We start from the raw sequence: 13,556 nt of genomic DNA, 5'->3' as shown, positions 1-13,556 counted from the left end.
TTAAGAAAGCTACTGGAACCATAGCATTTAGGGTATGGGGTCACAGGCTATATTAATGGGTATCAGAAAATGAATCTGTTTCTTGGTTACTGAGCATAATAAATAAGTTAAAATCCTATGCCAAGAAGACGTCACATTTCACTCCCCCCCCACCCATTTGTAAAAAAGAAAGGTGGTGGCCTGGCCAGGTGCCATTCAGGATTCTCTGCTAACTGTAAAATGTGGACTAATTTTCTTCTATTTCTTATAGTCCATGTGTATATAAACTTTCAGTTCTTTAAGTCAAATTTTTGTGCACATAACCATGTCAGTGTATTGCCCCTAGTTTAAAAATATACAATTACATAAATAAAAACTATTGTTTCTTCAGTACTACTTGAGATTTCTTCTGCAGTTTCTTTATTTAAAAAAGTAAATGTAACAAGGTACTTTAAAAAGGCTAGATACAAAAGTAGTAAAGCTGCTCACGAACATTTAAAATTTTCCAAAATGTATCTTCAATAATCATGATCTTATAAATCATTTTACAGTTATCAGAAAGTGCCCAGGCTGAGTTTACATAACTGAAATACCTCGGTACAAATGTATCGTTAGAACTGAAGTGCAGTAACCTCCTGACTGACTGCACTGAATAGGGATACAAAGAGTTGATTGTGAAAAGTATTGTGCATTGGCCCCATCATATGTACAAAAAAGTGCCCTCACTTAAATGAACAAATTACATGCAAAATGTTAGTGATATCATTTAATATCCTAGAGCCCAATGCAGCCTAAATAAACTGCAATAAAAGTGGTTTTTAGGTCAAGTGAGTTCATCTCTTAAGATCTGAATGTCAAGAACTTTTTACAAGTTCCATATACATGATACACAACTGCAGCCAACCACAAATTAAACACCATAAAAAAGTTAAAATGAAAACACAGAACATACTTAATTTTTTATTTTGAAATTCCCTAGTCCCTCTATACAAGAACCTTTGCTGAAACTTTCCACAAAGGCAGCAGGGAATTTTCAGAACATTTTACATTTTTATCCCTCAGCAAAAAGATAAATCACAGTGTAAATTATATTGTTCTGCTGTCATCTTTGGCTGGGGTTAGACCCAGAGGCTCTTCACCAGCAAGTCATTATAGTCAAATGTTGCCAGTGTTCCTTGGGTCTTTAAGCTACAAACTCAGCAAGGAATGTTTGCATTGAATCTCTGAAGTACCACCAGGAGGGTATGACAGCATTAACTTCCATAAACTTTTATAGACAAATGGAAAAAAATCTACAAAATTAGCTAGTATTATTACACAGCAATGCACACTTTTTATACTCTACACAAAACCAAAATTCTTGGTCTTAATGGCGAGTAACAATTTCTGTTTGAGAATCTGTTTAGAGGAATAGAGTGGGACGTAAAGTCGAGAAATGCAAGTATTTGCGGTGGGAAGATGTTGATCATCTGGTGGTCTTATTGTGATTGAAGGCATAGGCTGAAATCCTTCTTCACTGGCTGGCAATGATGGGCTTGATGTCCAAAAGTAAACCTAAACAGGAATACAATGATTACAATTAAGGCTTCTTGCAGGCTAATATTCAACCCTTAATTCTGTTGTGTACCCAGAGGTATTAAGTTAAACCAACAAGGGGGTACAACTTTGCAATGAGCTTTTATAATTTTCATATAGTAAAAAGTGATTAATTAGCCTGCTAAAACATTTTTTAAGCAAACAAAAGAGAGAATGTTTACAATGAAAAGAACCAAATGTCCCATAGGTAGAACATGACATACTACGCCTTTCTGTCTGCAGGACATTGTGGCAGCACATGCATTCTACAGGTCTTGCCTGTGGCTCCAGAGGAAAGTTACTGGTGGAAAAAAAAGACACAAGGCCTTCAACAAAAGTTTAGGGTCTTTGGTGCAAAATTCACACAGCTTACCTAAAAAGGTGATTTTCCATTTTATCTACAAGCAAAACAATTGTATCGCTGACACTAAATTATAATACAGAATACTACTACAGTAACTGCTGAGGCGCATACCCCTGGAGCTTCATCAGATATGTATTTTGCACAACAGAAGAAATAAAAGGATGTTCAGAAAGGGCAGGGATTGAGTCTAGTGGTTAGAACATTGCTTTGAACATCCTATCGATCTATCCCGAGTGCCTGGGTTCAGCACCTGATTCCATCTTTCTGCTCCAGTCACTGGATTCCTGCCCTCTACCCATATGGGAGACCTGGACTGAGTTCCTAGCTGCCATTTTTGGCTGCCCTAGCCCCAGGTGTTGTAGGCATTTGGGCAGTGAACCAGCAGATGGGAACCGTTTCTCTTGTTGTGTTCTTCAAATTAAAAACAGAACAAACAAAAAATGCTAAGAAAAATGATAGCTTCGACTTTACTTTCTTACTTAAATATAATAACCAAAGATATTATTCCAGAAACATTGATTTCTCTGAACACTTACCATCCTGCATTGATCCATTCTGCCACACATACATACCCTTGCTTCAGTTATAGTAAGACACTATCTACCTCTTAAGGAAAAACCATTTTTAATATAATAATTTGCAGTGTACAACTACATAATGAGGTACATCTGATTTCCAAGATTGACTAGTAAACCCATTAATTTCCTGAATCCTGATGTACAGTTACATGGAAAACCTCATTTCAAATGAGAAAAAAAAAGCTATCTTTTTCACAATCTTTGAAAACACTAAAAGGAATTAGAAGGTATGCTAGAAACAAAGCTAGTGCATTTATTCAATTTTACAGGAGAAACAAGCTTAGTCAAGTTTCTCCAAAGACAAAATGCTCAACCAGGGTAAAGGACCACATTGCTGGATTTCCATACCTCACTATGACAAAAGATGGAGGACCTGTCAGGATTTTTAACTCCCCAAGAAAGAAACAAACTACAAATTGTTACCCAATAGCTATGGACACTCTACAAACTTCAGGACTGGGAGAACTATCTGGAAAACACTATGCTTGTAACAGGCACTTCAGGATAAAATAAGTGTATGTAAAGTACAACCTCCCAAAAGAGGGAAGATAAAAGTAGCTGGAGGGGGATATAACAATAAATATATACACCACTTAAAAAGCAAACCAGAAAGCATCCCAGAAGGGTGCCGGTTCAAGTTCTAGCTGCTCCACTTCTGATCCAGTTCTTTGCTTATGGGTCCCTGCAACCACATGGGTGTCCCAGAATACACTCTTTTTTTTACTTTTTGAATTTTACTTAACTCACTCCAAAGAACTGCAATGAGGGCTGTCATGGTGGCTCAGTGGGCTTATATCTGACTATGGCATTGACATCCTGGTTCCTAGCTCTGGATGAATCCAGCTGAGAGTCAGGAGCTAGGATGTCAGTGCCACAAGTTAAGGATTACCATGCACCAAGCCAGCCCTTCACTGCAACCATTTCAAGTCAAATAAATAAATCTTAAACAAATAACTGAATGTTTCTGACTCAAAGAGAGAAAAAATAATGGTATCCTAAGTAGTTGAGAACCACAGTAAGAATCAATCTTCTTAGCACTGAAATTGTCAAATGGGGGTGGGGATAAGAGAGATGGGGAATCTGTTACCTTTACTTAACTGCCAAAACTACAAAAGTTACGGACCACAGTACATGAAATGCTTAGTAAAGCGGTCAGGAACACCGGTGCAGCAGTCTAGACAAGACAGGGTACTTGGAGCCGTAATAGAAATCACAGGCCTGGGGCCAGTACCATGATACAGCAAGCTAAGCCTCTGCCTGCAGCACTAGCATCCCATTATGGGCACCAGTCCAAGTTCCAGTTGCTGTGTCCTATCCAGTTCCCTCCTAATGTGCCGGGAAAGCGGTGGAGGATGGCCTGAGCATCTGGGCCACTGAACGCCTGCAGGAGTCCTGAAGAAGCTCCTGGCTCCTGGGTTTGGAACTGGTCCAACTCCAGCTACTGAGGCCTTTTGGGGGGGGCCAGCAAATGGAAGCTCTCTGTCTCCCCCTCTCTCTCAAAACTGTTTTAAAAGTTTAATAAGATGGAAAGGGCATTAAATTTGAGGATTCAGTACTATTTGTGGATTCAAAAATCCAGTGGGGACTGTGGAACATAGCCTCATTGACAACTGTATGGGGAAGAAAATGTTGCAAACACAAACTGTTACCCTCATCTGGAACTAAGAATGGCATTTTTTTATTAGCAACCAATGCACATGTCACCTATTTAGTTCAGTAATGTTTTTGGGTGACCTGCACATACATACATACAGAACATACACATACCGCCCTTTAGTTTTCACTTTCGTTAAATCCAAACCAAAAATTCAAACAATTAATCATTACATTCTTAAACGTCTGTCATTCACACCATCCTAAATTCTATATTTTCTTCTATACATTTACTAAACTTTTAACTTACAAGATCTTGTCGTTCTGTCATGCTCATCTTCTCTACTATTGACCAGAACCAACGCTTGAATTGCAACAGCTTCTCAGCATTTTCTCCTAAAAACGAAGAACATAAACTCGTTATACAGTATCAACCGTTACCCTGTTGGGGTAGACACTGTGGTGCAGGCTAAGCGGCTGCTACCTATGCTGGCATTATATATGGCCAGTGGTTCAAGCTCTCGTTCCTCGACTTCCAAGGTCCCTGCTAACACATCTGAAAAGTCACAAGATGGCCCACCTGCTTAGAGTCTGGCACCCACACACCTGGATGGAGTTCCAGGCTCCTGGCTTCAACCTGGCCCAGCCCTAGCCACTACAACCATTTGAGGATTGAGCCAGATGATGAAATATCTATTTTTTGCTTGCTCTTCCGCTAGTTAACTGCTTTACAAATAAATCAAAATTAAAAAAAAAAAAAGAATACTGCTGAACTTATAACAGATACATTAAAATGTTATTCAGATACATGGAGTTCAATTTCTCACATAGGAAATTAAAAACCATGAGAACAATATAGAAATGCTACATCACTTGTTAATCCCATCTCAAACTGTTCCAAATAAGAAAAATCACCAGCCTCAAAAGGAAAGTAGCTCTGTGTGTATCAGCTACACTGGAAAGCAGCAGCACTTGGTAAAACTTTGCATTATACCCTTGTCACGTCATGGATTAAGGACGTTACACGGCTTCAATTTAAATGTTACACCATTACTTCATACTTTAATATATATGAGTAATATGGTCATTTTCTATCCAATTATTGCTTATAAAAATTGTCTGTGTTCCCATTAAACAAAGGACGTTTTGCTTGTTACCTCTTCATTATGTGGTGAAGTGTTAAGCATTTTTCTGTGGTATATGACTAGATCATGATATTTTAAAAGTTAAAAATGAGAGAGAAGGGAGAAGGAAGAATAGATGGAAGGAGGAAAACTTGGGGAAGGGAGAGAATATCATTGTGTCCTCAGAATTGTACCTAATGTGTTTAAACCTAAAAAGAAAAAAAAATCCTGGGAAGATTGCGCAAGTCTCATCAAAGATACATGGGCTGCTGCACCCGGCACAGTAGCCTAGTGGCTGAAGTCCCTGCCTTGCATGTACTGGGATCCCATATGCACACCAGTTCTAGTCCCGGCCACCTCACTTCCCATCCAGTTCCCTGCTTGTGGCCTGGGAAAGCAGTAGAGGATGGCCCAAAGCCTTGGGACCCCGCACCTGAGCGGAAGACCTGGAAGAGGTTCCTGGCTCCTGGCTTTGGGTCAGCTCACCTCCACTGTTGGGGCCACTTGGGGAGTAAATCAACAGTTCAAAGATCTTCCTCTCTATATATCTAAGTTTCGAATAAAATAAATAAATCTTAAAAAAAAAAAAAGTGATGGGGTTTAGCCCTGGGAGAGATCTGTCACCACATCTAAGTACTACACACTCAGAGCCGGGCTCAGCTGCAAATCACGCTAGAGAAGAAAAAATTACTACAGAACAACCTATATATTACCAAGCATGAAGGAAACAGAAGAAAATGTATCCTGTTTCAACTTGTGCAAGTTGGGTACAACTGTTTGCAAACACAAAAATAAAAAGCCGGTATTTTTACATATAGTTATCAATGATTATAATTCCTTCAAACTGCACTCACAGTTGCCAATGTTTGATGTACAGTCCTATTAAGGACTTTCAGAAGAAAGACCTGCAACAAATCAAACACTGGAAGAAAAATACTGCTATTCTTGGTGGGTTATCTCCACTTCTCTTCATTCTTCCTGCTTTTGCTACATGCTTGTTTGCTACATGTTTGTCTTTACGAGTTTTGGACCCAACTCTACAAAACAAACGTCATGTAATATAATCAGTGAGTTGTAGAGCGCTGAATCATGAAGGACCGGAAGTACTGTCGCATTTGTTCAGTGAATCTTACCTGATTCATCATTGAAAGACGTGAAACTGATCAGCATCTGCACATTAACTTCACCACAGCCATTCACCAAAAGCCTGAAATCTTCTGCTGTCAAATCTTCCAATGAATTCTTTGGCAGCACATCTAGCAGACCTTTTCTCATGGCCTGAAGAATTTCAAAAAGTTTCCTTCTGTTACAGGAAGTATTTTCCATGCAGCACATATTTATGCTGATAAAGCCCAAAATCCAATTTTAACAAGCTTCCTTAAGAATATTAATTGCCAATTTAAATGACAGGGAGGGAAAACAAGCTCTATTTTGAAAAAAAAAAAAATTTTTTAAACAGATTCCAAAAAGAGAAGAGGGTGTGAAAGGCATAGGAATAGACTGCAAGTTGAAAAGTGCTAGAGCTGTACACAACAGCAGCAACTACTTAACACACATGTTAATAATCAGCCTAGCCATTAAATGATAGCTAGCATTAGTCAGAAATGCACTGTTATGTCAGCATCGTAACACGTGACAATACATCTCCCCTATTTCAACCAAAACTCCAGAAGCTCACTAAGAAATCACACCCATGTCACAGGAACCATCTGCACAGATGTGATATACCTCAATTCACTGAATCTTGCTCCTACTTTACAAAGGAGTACCAGCAGTTACAGCTGCTGATGCCATGATTCGAACTCTGACAGGATGACTCTAAACTCTGCACAATTATTCCAGCACAGGGATCAGGAACACATGACAGGGCCCTGGCATGATACACATGATAGGGCCCTGGCATGATAGCCTAGTGGCTAAATCCTCGCCTTGCACATGCAAGGATACTATATGGGCACCACTTTGTGTCCCAGCTGCTCCACTTCCCATCTAGCTCCCTGCCTGTAGCCTGGGAAAGCAGTATAGAGGATGGCCCAGAGCCTTGGGAGACCAGAAAGGTTCCTGGCTTTGGACTGGCTCAGTTCTGGCTGCTGCAGCCACTTGGGGAGTGAATCTTTCTCCGCCTCTCCTTCTCCCTGAAGATCTTTCCAATAAAAATATGAATCTTTAAAACAAAATAGAGATACACCTGATAGTGTCGGTCCTAAATTTATATTAACATTTTATGGGTGAGGAGTTAAAATGTTGGCCTGATGCTGAAATATCCACTTAGTTGCAAGGCTGGCACTTGCCTAAAGACTACAAACTTGATTTTGGGAACAAGGCTGTTGTGAATGCCTAGAGCAATGAGCTTTGACGTGTGGAATTAACTAGATAATCTGTGCAAGACAATGTGGTTTAAACATGTGCTATCCTCCGGAATTCTGGTATTTTAGTAATCTTGGCTGAGTATGCAGGCAGAAAATGCCTGTCAAGTCTGGTTTCCAATAACAGAATCTAGACTCTGATCCTCAGTAGGCTTTTCTAAGCACAAACACTGTACAGCCACATGTGGCTGCATTTTATTTATTTATTTATTTATTTTTAAAGATTTATTTTATTTTTATGACAAAGTCAGATATACTGAGAGGAGGAGAGATAGAGAGGAAGTGGAGCTGCCGGGATTAGAACCAGCGGCCACATGGGATCAAGGCGAGGACCTTAGCCACTAGGCCACGCTGCCAAGCCCTGCATTTTATTGATGGAGGAAGCACAACGGTCTTTCTGACATCCCATGTCCTATACCGACTCCTCTGAACTGTAGGCAATCTACTTTTCCTCCTGTTAGTCCTTTTATCATCAGACCATAACTTCAAGCACAACTGCCTGAGTCCTCCAGCATTTCTACAAGTCACACCAGGCATGAGTGTGAGTAGGACCCTGAAGCAGCAGTCATTTTGACTACGCAAGAGCCCTATCCAAACCTGTTCTCTGCAACAGATGCTTTCTCATGAAGTTTAGGCTAAGTTTCCCTGGACTTAAAATGCACAGGACTGAAGTGCTTCTGATTTTACAATATTCTTGTAGAATTTACTAGCTGAGAATCACTTAATCAGAAAATCCAAAATCATAAATGTTCTGATGGTCAACACTTTTTTGAACATATTGGCATTCAGAATGTCTTAAACCATATGTACATTTTCCAAATAGGGATGCTCAAGTTAGTTTTATACAAAACAAGCATTTGCTTTGGATTCTTAAATTCTAATATTATTTACATAGCAAATAAACCTGTTGTGGAACTTTTAAACAAGCATTACCTTCCCAAAGAAAGCTTCATCAGATCATGAAACACTTCCTAGAAAAAACTTACATGCAACGGCTGCTCTGCAACTACCAGCATTCTGTGCTCTGCGTACTTCCGCACATATTCGTACACATTCTGCGGAGTGACTGGTATGTTTACACCATTAGAAATGAGTTCAACCTGTGAAAAATCGAGCAGTACCATTTAAGGGCAATTATGTCAATGCAACAATAATTCTAGGATATAGTTTTATTAATTTAAAGAGACAATTCTTTATCTGATCAAACAATGAAAACATTTTAGTGCCAATTAAGTGCAAAACATTCTTCCTTCTGTCTCAATCTGCAGTCACTATGCCTCAATTCATTGCTTTCTCCATGTCCCAATGTGTTCAATCTTTCTACATGGGAAAAACAAAAGAGATTAATCCTTTTCCCTGCCAGTCAGAAAAAGCTGTGCATTGCCTTACCTGTCCTCCACCCTCTTCTTTACACAAGTCAATTGCAAATGCCAAATCCATTGCTGAAAAGACAGCATCAGCATCTGAACTCTGAGAAGCAAGGATTAGCTGCCGCAAACTCTCGTACATTACAGGGTCAAAAAATGCAAAATCGTGCCAATTGACCTAAAAAAATAACCATATAAAAAGAATGTTACCCAGTTTGAAGGCACACTGACAAATTACCTCTCACTAGAAACATAATTGCTTTAAAGAGAAAAAACAAATAAATTTTGGCCCTGCAAAGTAACATTTAATTTTGAAAGCATGAAAAGTGTTTTACTTTGGAAGTGTATAAACAAAGACACATAATTGATTTACTAAAAACAGACTACATGGCGCTGCTAGCTCTACATGAGAGACACTTGCTGCTGACTTACTCGTAAATCCACATGATGTGCCTGCTACTCAAAGGAATTCAGTAAATTGCCCAAGGTCCCATCCCTGAGTTCAACCTGAGATTTATTTTAATTCAGTTCACTATATCTTGTGAAGGACCCAATACCATAAACATTTTTATGCTGCCCAGCTTTGAGTCTCTTCTGTCTGCACATCACCTCATGACCAGTTTGCCAGGAACACGTTAGGACAACTCAAAATGGTCCAAGATAAGAAAGAACAATACATGTGTATATAATAAAATAAGCTTATATTAACAGAAAATAATATTAATGAGAATTACTAGGTCACATTTTTTAACAACCCTAATGTTATAGCTGATGTGCAATGCATATCTCTAAAAACAAAAGGGTAACTCCTATCCCATTTTATTTCACGTATAAAATATTTTAGGAACACTAGAAGTCATGTTCTAAATCAAAAGCTGCATAATTACCATCACAAGTGAGTTTTAAAGGTGTAAATAAATTCTCATTATGAAAACACAAAATAAGCCAATTCCATCACTTCAAAATAAATATCAAACATTCTATTCTAGTATATATTTTTGCTCCCTCTGTGTACATTTTAACAGATACACGCTAACTTATTTGAAAGGCAGAATGATAGAAATTGCTCATTTACTGATTCACAGCCAAACACCCAAAACAGGGATAGGCCAGACCAAAAGCAGAAACCAGAACTCCACCAAGGTCTACAACACAGATAGAAGGAACTCACCTAGTTGGCCATCATCCAGTGTCTCCCAGGTAAGCAAAAAAATGGACCAAAAGCATGGAGCGGGCAAGATCAAAGCAGGCACCTCAACACACCCCATTTTACACAGGTTTACAGTTGCTTTAGCACAGTACTAATTCTACCCTACCACAACCTGCCACAACAAGCAAATAGTGGAAAATTTTTACTGAGCACTTACTACGTGCCAACACCTATGCTGTTTGCATCTGCAAAAGGAGCCAGATTTACTGGAGGTTTACTGGCCTGCATGTGCCTGTGTTATTCCATTCTGCCACTATGTCATTTTTACATGTACATCTCCATGAAATACTTCAAAACTTAGTAGTAAGCAAATGTCATAAGCAAAAGCATTCGGTTACTCAAAATCACTTACTTTTCTACCAAGCAACACTTTGATGACGTGTCTATTCAATGTGATAGGACACAGTTCATTCTGCAACAGACATAATCCAAGAATCCTAAAAACAGGAAAATAAAGCTTAAATTCCAAAGTAATTCTAGAATACATATAATTCCAGACACATAAAGACACAAATTATAGAGAAACTCTCCAGTTTCTTTCATCTCCATACTGTTTGAAGTGAAGCATTTTTAAATACACCAGAGTATTCTATTCATTGGAATTTTTAAAAATTCAAACATGATTATAGCTATTTTACCTGCCAATGTTTCTGAAACAATTCAGCCTTGCTTCTGTATTTTTGCCAGGTCTTGGAGTATAAAAGCCTCTTTTGCCAGGTTGGTAAAACAAAGGTGCATTGTCATCACCATCATCTGTGTCATCCAAATCCATATCTACTACACTTCGACTAGAGCCATGACGCTTTCGGTTTTCCTAAAAACAGTTATCAGACATTAAGACTCATTAAAATTTAAAGAAAAAAACATTTTAAAAAAATTTAATCAGAAAGGCAGATATACAGAGAGAAAAATCTTCTGTCCACTGATTGACTCCCCAAGGGGCCACAATGGCCAGGGGTATACTGATCCAAAGTCAGGGGCCAGGAGCCTCTCCCAGGTCTCCCACGTGGGTGCCGGGTCCCAAGGCTTTGGCCGTCCTCTACTGCTTTCCCAGGCCACAAGCAGGGAGCTGGATGGAAGTGGAGCTGGGACACAAAGCAGTCCCCATATGGGATCCTGGCACATGCAAGGCAAGGACTTCAGTCACAAGGTTATCGTGATAGGCCTAAGATTCATTTTTCTTTTTTAAATGAAACTTGATTAATTCTCTCACAATGAAAGCAGGTAAGCAGAGAAAAATTCATGTTTAAGCATATATGTGCAATGAAGGTAAACATAACAAAAGATTTAGTTGAAAAAGTTACTGGTAGAGAGGGAGGGAGGAAAAAGGAAGAATGGAGGGGAAGATAAAGGGAAATAAGAAAAGGGATAGAGACAGGAAGAGAAAGAGAGGGAGAGATTTGCCATGCGCTAGTTCATTCCCCAGATGTCTGCAACTGGGTCAGGCTGAACACCATGAAAGTTTCCTACAGAGGCAGCAGGGGCCCAACACTTGGGCCACTATTTGCCCGGTCACAATACCAGGGAACTAGATCCAAAGTGGAGTGGCCAGGACTCAAATTGGCACTTACAAGAGATGCTAATGATGCAGGCAACAACTTAACTTTTAAAGTCACAATGCTCGTTCCTAAAGGTAGACTTAAAATTTATTCTTTCAGAACTATCAAACACTAAGCCTGTATACAATTAAGTCTTTAAGAACTTTTTTAATTAAGCAAGTTAAATCAGGTTAGATTTATTGAAGATATGAAAAAAATGGGCCAGTGCCATGGCTCACCAGGCTAAACCTCAATTCTGTGGTGCTAGCCTTCCATATGGGTGCCAGTTTGTGTTCCAGCTACTCCACTTCCCATCTTGCTCCCTGCTCATGGTCTGGGAAAGCAATGGAGGATGGTCCAAGTCTTTGGAATCCTGTGTCCACTTGGGAGACCTAGAAGAAGCTCCTGGCTCCCAGCAGCTTTGGATCAACTCAGTTCTAGCCGTTGCAGCCATATGGAGAGTGAACCAGTACATGGAAGACTTTCTCTGTCTCGCCTTCTTTCTGTAAATCTGCCCTTCAAATAAAGATACATCTTAAATATATATATAAATATAAACACCTCCTTGACAGTAACAGGACTTGGGCTCCTCTTTCCCCATACTGTCTGTTCAATGCTTTCACTGCGTGTAGAAGCAGGACTGCTAATTTTTACAAGCACTTTAATGAGGTTTCATGGTCCTCTGAATTATAATATCATAATGACATTATCACAGTTGTAACAAAGTCTTTCAAATCACTGTTACCCAGATCTAAGACATTCTTTGGCTGCCTGGAAGCCAAACTTCCGTAGTTCACCTATCTTTTTGGACCTAGGTTTCCATTCACTAGTGTTTGCTCTTATTTCACAGAGCATGGAATGGATTCTTGGATAATTCCAACAAGTGGACCTTCTCACAGTTACCATCTACTAGTTTTTTTTCCAAGACAACTAAATTGGTCAGTCTTTCCAGATAATTTCTGGAATGTATCCTGGACATTCTGAATATTAAGGTATAAAAATCTGGGTCTTCTTGAGGGCCTCCCTAAGAGGCCGTTGAACTTGAACTGGACAAGTGGGATGCTGGACTCTGTATGGTGTAAACTTTTAATTAGGGAATCTCAACGGAACTTGAGCTGTGGTTATGCATCAAGGTGAAGGAATTCATGATGGGGGAAGGGTTTGGGGTGAAGGGGGGGGAATCCCAGTACCTATGAAATTGTGTCATGTAATGCAATGTAATTAATGAATAAATGAATATTAAAGAAAAAAAAAATCTGGGTCTTCTTAAAAAGTTTGTTAAAATGTTGCATGTTGATTTTGGGTCTACTCCACATACACACCACATGGGACAGTCTAAGCCTTCAGCTTTCGCTCTCTTCTAGGTCAGAATGAGCAACAGGATTGAGCTCTTACTGCCGCCTATAAGTAGCACAGGAACAAAACACCTCTTACCTGTACTTTTTCTGAGGAGTCCAATAATCCAAGATCCAGGATACTATCAGCTCCATTTTCCCTAAAAAACACACACAAAAAAAACCTTTCATTTCACATAACTGAAACTTCTGGAATCTATATGAATAACAAATGTTAATTTAGACTGATAAGAATTTACAAATAAGCTTAAGTGCTCACTAGTTTTAATGCAATTCCAGGAACAGACAAATCAGTATTTAAAAAAAACAAACAGGAAAAAAATCTCTAGATGAGACTATATGTCTGTTTCAAGGTAACAAACTACTCAGGCTACTGGATTAAAGGTAAAACATTTGAAAATGGGGCCCGGCGGCATGGCCTAGCGGCTAAAGTCCTCGCCTTGAAAGCCCCGGGATCCCATATGGGCGCCGGTTCTAATCCCGGCAGCTCCACTTCCCATCCAGCTC

At 39.4% G+C, this 13,556-nt stretch overlaps 1 protein-coding gene across 6 annotated transcripts in view; it reads right to left on the bottom strand.

Annotated features, from left to right (window-relative positions):
* Positions 1-926: 926 nt before the first annotated feature.
* UBR5 (ubiquitin protein ligase E3 component n-recognin 5) overlaps positions 927-13,556 on the bottom strand; it is a 137,387-nt gene continuing 124,757 nt past the window's right edge. For all 6 annotated transcript variants that reach the window (XM_058668563.1, XM_058668566.1, XM_058668565.1 and 3 more), the window contains 8 exons: positions 13,129-13,189; positions 10,795-10,970; positions 10,509-10,593; positions 8,969-9,124; positions 8,566-8,679; positions 6,347-6,491; positions 4,400-4,485; positions 927-1,533 (listed from right to left, as the gene is read on the bottom strand). In XM_058668563.1, the coding sequence (XP_058524546.1) occupies positions 1,321-1,533; positions 4,400-4,485; positions 6,347-6,491; positions 8,566-8,679; positions 8,969-9,124; positions 10,509-10,593; positions 10,795-10,970; positions 13,129-13,189 (1,036 nt within the window). In that variant the 3' untranslated portion in view covers positions 927-1,320. The remainder of the gene's footprint in view (positions 1,534-4,399; positions 4,486-6,346; positions 6,492-8,565; positions 8,680-8,968; positions 9,125-10,508; positions 10,594-10,794; positions 10,971-13,128; positions 13,190-13,556) is intronic.

The sequence above is a fragment of the Ochotona princeps genome, chromosome 9 (genome assembly GCF_030435755.1).
Source record: "Ochotona princeps isolate mOchPri1 chromosome 9, mOchPri1.hap1, whole genome shotgun sequence".
In the NCBI taxonomy this organism is placed as follows: domain Eukaryota; kingdom Metazoa; phylum Chordata; class Mammalia; order Lagomorpha; family Ochotonidae; genus Ochotona; species Ochotona princeps.
The sequence above is the reverse complement of the archived record's forward strand: the minus strand, read 5'-3'. Positions and strand labels throughout refer to the sequence as shown.